We start from the raw sequence: 10,308 nt of genomic DNA, 5'->3' as shown, positions 1-10,308 counted from the left end.
CTTTCAGGAAACTCTGAACCAGAAGTAACATGTTGCCAAGAGAGCAGATGAAGAAGTAAAATTAATGCACTATTACAGAACTAAAATAACCCAGAGTAAGACTAAGTGGTGAGAGGTAAGATGGGAGTAAGTGCTTCGGTTCCTACCGATACGTGCTCTACCTCCAGTTAAAGACTCCAGGCCAGAATTTCAGGCAAGGTGAATTGCTGTTGCTATACTGAAGTCATTACTTTAAATCCACTGAAAGTCCAGCTTTCAGATTGTGGCTTTTAATATGCTCCAACTTGCTTTGCTCCAACCAGACTGTGAGGAAATCTGGATTTGAGTGAAAAGGTACAGACCTGATTCTCATCTCTATGCAGGTTTTACAATCCCCGATTTTTCAAGAATTTATTTCGATTCACACTGATAAATGAATTAGTCTTTCAAATTAAAACTAGGCTTTTTCATTTGGTTCTTTTAACTTACACTCTAAGTCAGTTCATTTCGGTTTAAGAAAGCCCTATTGTGGAGGCTGTGGACCAGTCCATGCCTACCACAGGTGGGCTGGCTGCCATCTCATCTCTACGCTATATGTCATCTGATACACTCTGTTAGAGACACTAAAGAAAAGTTTAATGGTTCATTATTGGTAAATCAGTATTGCAAAGGGATTCAAATTTTTTAAGTCATTCTGGTGCAAAAACTAAATAGAGTTACATTCCTGACAATTCTGAAGTTGAGAATGGTTAATTTCTAAAAATAAAAATGAGAGTATAAAAATTAGAATGATGTCTAAAACCAAGTTATTACCGTTTTGCAAGTTCTTTGTCAAAAAATGTGTAAGTATGCTTTTGAAGCACACTTTTCCTGGAAATAAATGCAATGCAAATACTAGGTCCCACAAGGCCTAGTTTATAGCCCTTACCCTAAAAAGTAGTCCTAAGGATTAGCATAGTTAAGTATGTACTATAATGGAGAGCCTGTTGTATATTCATTCACAGTGGGTATAATTCTTTTTCTTAGAGACATTACCAAAGCCAGCAACAGCCCTTGTATGTAAATGGAGAGCTCCACTAGCTTGTATTTAAAGGCATCTATAATAACAAGTAATTAACATGCATGATACACTTACATATTTTTAAAATGCAGACTGTATGATAAGGCACTATATGACACATATTATTTCAAAACATAAAACATCTTAGCAAAATAAATAAATATCCTTTTAAAATTTAGCTCCCGTGCTCCTAAAGAAAACCCTTGTAAACACATACATCTTTAAAAAGGGGTGCCATTAGTAACTCTAGCTAACTCAGCACAGAAGGAATTTCTGAATGCCCACCAGAAAAAATTCATGCTACTTCTCCCTGAACTAAAACTGGCTTTTCCCATTATGTCAAGATCTAAAAGCTCTTTGTTTTAAACTTCTGGGCAAAAAGTAGCTAATCCTTTACTAGTTCATAATAATATTTTGAGCTGTGTTATGATACTGAAACACAATATACATGCATTTTTTTGAGTGAAATCTAACATAATTTGCCAGGGACCAAGAATCTTGTAACTGCAAAAGGAAGTCTCTCCTTAAAGAAGGTAATCAGAAAAAATGCCACAGGTAATCCAATTAATCGCTGGAGCAAGGGCCTGAGAGTTGCAGTATGGATTTCATACCTAACTCTGCAATTTGTCATGACCTTTAGAATCATCAAGTCGTGATATAGTTCAGTTTTCAGATCACCATGTTCAAGATACTAATAAATTTCTAGAAAGTATTTTGAAAATCTCATAAAAAATAAACTGATCAAATTTAGCTTTATGAAATTAATTTAAATATCCATTTAAACATAAACAAAAGGGTTTTTGCTGTAAGGGTGGTTGACCACTGGAACAGGTTGGAGAGGTTGTGGAATCTCCATCTTTGGAGATATTCAAAACCCAACTGGAGATGGCCAGGAGCAAATGCGCTCTAGATGGCAATGCTTTGAGCTGCAGGGTTGGACTAGATGATCTGCAGAGGTCTTCTCCAGACACCACCCTTCTGAGCTTTTCTAATAATTGTATGTTTTTAAAACACTTTCAGTGTATTCCAGGGTTTTAGCTTGTAAGCCCAGAAAAATAGACTTGGAGGCACTTTCCGGCTTCAGGCTCCCCATCCTCACAAGTACTGACACTGTGTAATCCCTTCCACAGATGGATCAGGCTCCATATCATCTCTTACTAGTAAGGAATAATTCTTTTCATTTTCTGAAACATTATGTGTCCTTGTGTAGTTTCGCAGTCATTGTTATAATCATGCAGTGGTGTTCCATTTCATCATGCAACCCTCGCGAGCAGCCTAGCTTTACAGAAGTGGTTTGTGAGCAGCAAATAGAGATATACAAGCTGAGTCCTTCATTAAAAGCCACAAAACATTAACATACAAAGTTATACACCTAGGTGTTAAGACCCTGCATATTTGTGTACTTGTAGATATTGCTAGTTCGGTGCATTTTTACAGAGCACAGTTTCAGGGAAAAAAATCCATTAGCTTACTAATGTGCTGCAGTATACTGTGATCACTCTGAATATTACATACACTCTTATGCGTAAACTGTACTGAATTAATCAGATGTCTTCCCTTAAGGTAATCTTTCAGTCAGCTAAATCTAACAGTGTTTTCTATCGTCTTGCTATTTATGGATTCTTCATAATGACTTTAATACATCTTGTCCAGATAGTACTAATAAAATGTATCCTGACTTCCTTTAATTGGCACTTTCAAGTTGGCAAGTTTCAAATCCCATGTTGTATTACAACTTGTATCGTTCTTAGGTGTTCACACACCGTCATTTGCTGCTTAACAGAAGAAACCACTTGAGCTATCCACTTCACACTTCTATTTCTACCCACATAAAAATAAGGCCACAAACCAGTCTCTTAATACTGGACTCTTACCCGATGTTCAAGATATACAGGAATATAAGACAATAATGTGTGCAATTTGCTCCTGCCTGATGTACATCATGATTTCCTAAATCTGTTGAAAATTCAGCTGTTGAGCCATCAATTTTGAAAGCTCTGTATACACAAGAGTTCCCATATGAAATTGACTTCTACATGATCTACGTTTTCCCGTATTATTTTTTTTTTGCCTTAGTCAGAAAGTTCGCAAATCTTTCAGCAGGAATGTTTTGGCACCTTCCTATTATCTATGACAACATGTCAGGTGGAAAAATGGCATTTGCAAACAAGAGGGAGCAGAATATGGAAAGATGTTATTTTTGGTGTCATTGGGAGGTACTGTCAAAAGAATAAATGTGCTCAGTCAAAGACAAAGCTATCTTAATTTTCAACATAAGAAAAGACATAACGAAGATTAGCTTCAATCCCTGTTGCCAGACACAGTTCTAGTTTCATAAAATAAGATGGTGAATGATACAACTGTATAGCAAGAGGCAAAAGGAACCAGAAAAAGGAGAGACGAACAGGTGTGGAAGGCATCTAAATTCACAGAAGTTAAAAGAATACTTCCAATCATTGCCATGTTTTTTGAGTGAGGCCCTACATATATCATTTATGTTCCAGAACAAGTATGTGTCCTGGTAAAGCATTTTCTATAATGGCTGCTATGTGGCTGTGGTAATAATCCACAGAAAACATACCTTTGCTGACTCACACCAGAAACCAATTCTGAGCCACTTCTGTCTGATGCAAAGTCTTAGTCACTAGCAGGTTTTCTTCAGTGACTGCTCTTTGGGAACACTGCTTGTACAATTTTAGGGAAACATTTTTTTGACAGTGAAGTCTCCTCTTGCAGGTTAACTTCTGTACTGGCCTTTTCTGCTTGTGGTGGTGTACACAATCTCTGTTTCCTTCTGTGACACACCATTCTGTGCTTTAATTTTTAAGGCAGATTTTCCTCCATCTCTCTTTCTCATGTGATCTCAGTCTGTTAAAATGACTGCAGTAAGTTGATCTTCCTACTTGCATGGAGACCTGTTAAAAACAATAGATCACATGAATCAACTCACAAAATCACACCACACATTACACTTAATATGAAATATTTCCCATGGAAAGTAACTGACCAGCGAATATGTGCTAAGCAATGGGACTTCCTTATTTTCTAAGTCTAGATGAATAATGACAAGTATATACAACTACATCATATGGATTCCCATATGAAGTATTAACATACTGATGTCTTCCTCCATATATCTTAGTTGTCATCCATTTCTACATGCATCCTTGGTCAAAGTTTCATTTTCCCCCTTCCCGAAAAAAGGCAAAACTATATTTGCCATACTTAATAGAACAGAACAGAATCATAAAGTTGTAAGAAGTACAGATGATTTTCAGAACAGCTGCCACTTTCAACCCTAGAAAAGTTCTGTTCCATGGCATACGCTGGACACCAACAAACAAACATTTCTTTGTTTTTTACAATTATTGTTTCATTATTCTGTGGTATTTCAGTTTCTATTTCAAAAGCTTCCTCTTGATGATAAGTAATTGCATGTTTTAAGATCCAAAGAAGGGTTTGGAGGAAGACATTAATTTAGCATCAGAATCAAGCAATCACAACTACTTGTTTGCTTTCAAAGACAGCGTGGCACAGAGTAAAGCATATTGGGCTTTTCCCAAGTCTACTTCTTCTTGCCACAAAACAATGTAAATTAATTATTTTAAAAAAATGGCACCTTCCTATTTTCCTTTCATGTTCATTTATTCTCTAATTTTTAGATACTATATGTATGCTAAGGACATCCTCATCTTGTTTTGCAACTCCTAGTTGACTTACATCTTGGATAATTTCTCTGGCAAGTTTCCTGGGGTATTTCAGTGCTCTCTGAGACCTAACAGGTGAGTATACAGTCATCACAGCACCAAGCCCTAGGAAATCCATTATCCTGCCTATCACCCAGCCAGAACAGTGGCGTCATTAGTGACTCTCCTCTTCCTGCTGCAGCTCCGCACCATTTCCTGTCAACTCTCTCTTTATGAACACACTAAACCACTTTCTTTCATTTTTACCGTCACTGACTTTTTCCACCTTCTGGTCATCCTCCCTTCTTTGGTAAGGGATAGACATCTTGTTATTTTGTTCCCTGCTTTCACTTCCAGTTGCTGCTGCTGCTAAAATACTCTCTTTTGCCACTCATTTCACACAGCCAAGGCTTTGCACAGCTTTCCCCTTGCATTCACCTTTAGTTCCTTGTCCTTCTCTCCTTCCTCTTACTCATGCCTCATTTTCACCCTTTTCGCATTTAATTTTCATACCTTAGTAAAGGAATTCTCTCAATTTCTCCATCTACCAATTTACTCTCACCCGTCATTTAGCTTCCTCTTCAAGAGACAATGCAGTCTTTTACAGTGACTTTTCATAGAGCTTGCTGCCAAAATGCACTACTCAACTGTACACTCCTTGGGGGAACTGTATTATTGACTGTACAGTATCTACAGTAGTTGCATAGCACTGGACAGACTGACTAAACAATCAATAACAAATCAATGGTACAGCTATGACAACAGTATTTTAGCTCTCAGAAATATAATCGTTTCAATTTTAAGTTTCTTCAGTCTGAGAGATAATTCCTGTAATTAAAGTAGTGGAAACCAGAGCATCCACCAGACCAAAAGAAGTGTTCAAATGTGACGTATCACACTTGGAATGCCTCCCTTGCTTGCATTGCTCTCTTGGGATGGGAACTAGGAGAAGGCGGCAAAACAATAAGAGTAATGAATAATCACATATTTAGCAAAAACATTCAGTTTAGAGTTTGTAATTTGTACAAAAACTGGATTTTGCAGCAATTTCATTTCAAAGTGAAGATATTTCCATTTCAAGGCAATTGCAATTGGAAAAATATGTATTTCCAGAAAATCTGTTATCGGAAACTTAAAAAAAAAATGGTAGTAAGTTTAAATATTTCTATTTTTTCCAAAAGATTGAAAGGTATATCACATGAATTTGTGAGTTACAACAGAGACCTGCTGGGCAAATGAAGGTCACTTCGATTTTTTAAAACATAAACCCTTGTTTTCTGCTAAATGACAGTGAAACACACAGAAACCACAATCAACTTTTCCTCGGTTTGACAATCACAAAAGTCCTCTTTCTGCTCCTCACTATTGACTCACACACCACTGCATCCCAAGAGACTGTGTACTCTAAAACAAGGAATGAGTAATCAGGAAAAAGATGTTTCCCCTCTTCAAAGTATTCACTAAAGCATTCACCCTTTCAAAACCTCCAAACTAATATTTGTTTGGGTTGTGAATCTTACAGCAACAATATTGACAATGTTAACATGCTTTAAACACTTTACAATGCAAATGAAAATTCCTAAAATATAGATCAGGTCATGGAGATGTCTTCCAATATGGTGGAGGGTGGGTTGTTCTAATTTAAGCTGCCTGAGAGCAGGGTAACAGCAAAGCCCAGAAAGAAGTCGGATTATCAGACCTGTCTCAAAAGAAAGGACATATATTCTTCTACAGCTTGGGAAGGGATGTTTTCTAATTCATTCAAGGCACCTTTGGGAAGAGTTGATACTATGAAGAAAGCCAAGGGTTTCAGAGGAGGAGTGTTTTAGAATGCATCTGAAAAATGACTCACTGGTTTTCACTGTCTTTTTTTCACTGTTGTGGAAAGCAGCAAATTAGTAGGTGTAATAAAGCGAACTTTGAAGATAAATGTATTAAAATGTCTACTTATCGATGGCATATTCTGCTCAATGAGCACTCCAAAGAGCTGATTTGCTACTGTAAACAATAAAAGTCACTTTACAATAAGACAAAATAATTGATTTATGAAGAAGAAACCATGGGGTGTGATTATTAAGTAACATTATTTCTTGGGAATTAAGAAATTTTTGCTGCACTAATTACTAAAATTGCTAAAGGCTTGGGTAGTTTACAGTATTTCTTAATCCTTTCAACATTTTACTCTTCAAATATCAAATCCCAACAATCCAAATATCGCTGGCAAATTGAAAAGCAGAGAACAACCCTCCAGTTACTTCAGTTAAGATAAAAAAATAAAAAACAACAGTTACATTTTATGTAAGCAGAACGGCTTGTCCTTAGGAATTCAACATTATCACACCACCCAGCAGCCCACACGAACCATAAACATCTTTGGGCTCCAAACTACCATAGGATAGTTTTTATTGAACTGTAAGTCAATACTAAGCTGGTTAGCTGGCAAGCTCATAATCACTAGAGGTAATATTTATAGTTCAGGAGATGGGGTCAATCAAGAGCTGGATGTGCATGTGTTATTTCCTACTTTCATGATAAAAAGGGACAGTGTTCAAAATACCCAATATCGATATTTCAAACAGGAAACCTCTGAGTCAGAAGACTCTTCGGCCTCACTCCGCTCGGCCCGCACCAGGATTTTTGCCCTAAATGAAATTTCAGAAATAATTCAGCGCTTGATACCAGCGATATTCATTAACCATGCCAAGACTCACTGTATCACACTCAATAACCGGCTCCAACTTGCCCCTCAGGTAACAGTCTGGGCAGCGCCAAGTCCCATGTTAACACGGAGCGTGGTGTTACACAAAGGACGGAAATCAAGAGATGAAAAATGCCAACATGATGAAGACAAACGAAAGCCACCACCATGGCAAAGCCAGACCGCGCAGCACCCAGCGTTTCTCCCAGACTCCAGGGGAATGACGACCACTTGCCAGCCATGAGGGGAGAACACGGTGTCTATGGCAGGCTGGCTGCGAAGCCAAGGTGGGAAGGGCTGCTCAGAGCAAACCCTAACGGCGCATTTCGTATCAAGAAAGAGAGTATCAAGAGAATGCTCAATGTTTCACCGGGAGAAGCAAATCCTTCACAAACACGACTTGATATTCCAGCAGCCTCCAGAGAGCACAGCCCTTTGCTTCATGGTGGCTGTGGCGGCACGCTGAGGGCCCTTTGCCTCAAGACTCCATCATGGCCGGCGGGGAGAGGGGCTTCCTGTCACGATGAGCTGGTTTGTTTTCACTCATGGCCAAGCTGGTGGGAGAAAACCTTCTCAACCTGGGACCTCCTGGGCAGGAGCCGTTCGACAGTAATGGTGGCTAAAGGCAGGTGGGAGGTCTAGACGCTGCCCAGCTTACTTGGTGCCATCTTCACATGGTGCCGCTCGCTCAGGTAAGCCGCCGTGCTGGGCCGTGAGGATGCCAGCGGCCATGGGGCGGCCCTTCTCCTCAGAGAAGGCTCTAACGGGGTAATGGCTGACGGCTCCGCACCGCCCCGCATCCCACAGCCACTTCAACACGCCGCCCGCCCGCTGCCTCCCCATGAAGACCAGGTGGCGGGAGGCCGGTGGCTTCCATTTCCTGGAGAGGGCTGGCTAATTTGCAAAATGGCTGCAAAGGGAGCGGGAGAGACCTTCCCTCGCCAGGCGGAGGGTGGGCACTGGCGGGGGCCAGAGGTGGCCCCGAAACCCACCACCTGCCCCGGGCTGCGCCTCCTCGGGGGGCTGGCGGCAGGCTTCCCGCCACCTCCACTTCCTCGGCGATGGCCATGGGGTGGGTGGGGCGGCCATGCGGCGCCGGGGGGGCGGGAAGGTGGCCGGCTGGGCCGCCCAAGGCCGGCGGCGGGGAGCCAGCCCCGCGCCCGCCTCTCCCCGCGGTGACCTTGGGCGGGCGGCGCGGCCCTCCCCGCCGCGCGGCCGCTCCTTCCCCCCCCCCCCCCCCTTTTTTTTAATATATTTTATTTTTATTATTATTATTATCTCTTTATTTATTTATTTTGGCCGCGGAAAGAGTTTGAAGCGCTCCCGGCTTGGAGCGGGGAAGGAGGGGGGGGCGAGGAGGCCGCCCTCCGAACGGCCCCGGGACTTTCCCTGCCGGAGGGCGTGAGGGGACCCGTCCCGGTGCCCGTCTGCCCCCCGGGGCGGGGAGGGTGGAGGCGGGAGGGCGGGGGGGCGCCGGCCCCGCCGCCGCGGGGGAGACGCGGCTCTCGGCGCTGTGCGCCCGAGCTGCTGCTGGTTACGCCAGCCCCGCCGCCTGCCTCTCTGCCTCTCCTCGCCTCTGATTCTGCGCACAGCCAGCCCCAAAGCCTGTCATTCTGCAAAACACAGTTTACTCAACAGAGAGAGCGAGTGGGGGAGCGGGAGAGGTGGAGAGAGGGAGACGGCGCGGAGGAGCTCAGTCCCGCAACCCAGCATGGCTTCAGGGGACCTTTACGAGGTAGCGGGGGGCCGCGGGGCGCCGCGGGGCGGGAGGGCGGCGGTGGGGTGCCGGCCGGGGCGCCGCGGAGGGCAGCGGTGGCGCCCCGGAGAGCCGCTCCGCGGAGCCTTTTTAGTTGCCGAAGAGCGGAGGAAATCGCCGAGGGAAGGGCTGGGGTGGGGGGAAAAGGGCTGGCGTGTGTGCCGGCGGGGGAGGGAGGGATGGAGCGGCTCCCCTCCCTTCCCTCTGCCTCTCTCTTTCTTTCTCTCTCTACTTTCCATCGGGCTTGATCTTAGCAGGCCTTGCAAGAGAGAAGGAGGAAGGAGTGAAGGAGAGCGAGAGTTAGCGGTAGGATGGGGAGGCGATCGCAGTGTGATGAGCCCGGAGAGTGGAGAAAGTCCAGGTAAAGTCATAGGCGCTCTGGACGTGCTGAATGTGCAGATTAGTGCGAAAAAATGCGCCTTAGCGCTGCCGGGAGGCGCAGGGATGGAGGCGGCTCTGCGCCCGCTGTGCAAAGTGCAGGAGCCGGCGCCAGGTTGCTTCACCTCGCGCCCGGGGGGCGGCGGGGGCGGCGGCCGGGCCGGGCCGGGCCGGGCCGGGAGGGGGGGGGCCGCGCTGCGCCCCGCCACCATGGCGGACGGCAAAGTTTGGCGGGGGCCGCGCTCCGGCGGGGCCGGCGGCCCGGGGTGCGAGGTGAGGCGGGCGCCGGCCCCCCGCAGCCCGGCGTGCTGCCGTGCCCCGGCCGCAGCGGCGGGGAGAGCGGCGATGCGGCGGGCGACGGCAGCCCGGGTTCCAGGTCGGGGGGGAGGGAGGGAGAAAGGAGCTGGCAGGCGGGCGGCGAGACCCAGCCAAATTTTGACCTCAGGCACCCAGTTCTAATGCCCGAACTGCGAACAAGTCTAGCCACTCTTGCCGTGCCAGGGCAGGAGGTGGGAGGGAGCAGAAATGAACAGTAAGAAGGACTGGACCCAGCCAGCCCCGGTAAGCGGAACCAGGGTGGCTGTCTACCATCCGGGATAAAAAAATGCCAAACACAACTGGCCATCCTGCGCTTCTTGGTCTGGAACATCTCCTCGGGCTCCGCGTTGCCTGGTGAAATGGCCGGTTGCCTTGTGCTTGCCCAGAGCACGCAGTTGGAGGGCTAGGGCAGAACCATCGCTTTCCAGTTGGA

At 44.9% G+C, this 10,308-nt stretch overlaps 1 protein-coding gene across 3 annotated transcripts in view; it reads left to right on the top strand.

Annotated features, from left to right (window-relative positions):
* The first annotated feature begins 3,950 nt into the window (after nucleotides 1-3,950).
* CDYL2 (chromodomain Y like 2) overlaps nucleotides 3,951-10,308 on the top strand; it is a 65,916-nt gene continuing 59,558 nt past the window's right edge. The window contains exon 1 of one of the 3 annotated variants that reach the window (XM_080410735.1): nucleotides 3,951-8,115. In XM_080410735.1, coding sequence (XP_080266861.1) covers nucleotides 8,098-8,115 — 18 coding nt within the window. In that variant the 5' untranslated portion in view covers nucleotides 3,951-8,097. Of the gene's footprint in view, nucleotides 8,116-8,157; nucleotides 9,159-9,436; nucleotides 9,541-10,308 lie in introns of those variants that run through there. The other 2 variants (XM_080410734.1, XM_080410736.1) reach the window with 2 other exon arrangements.

This window comes from Falco punctatus (genome assembly GCF_963210335.1).
Source record: "Falco punctatus genome assembly, chromosome: 14".
NCBI lineage: Eukaryota > Metazoa > Chordata > Aves > Falconiformes > Falconidae > Falco > Falco punctatus.
The sequence above is the reverse complement of the archived record's forward strand: the minus strand, read 5'-3'. Positions and strand labels throughout refer to the sequence as shown.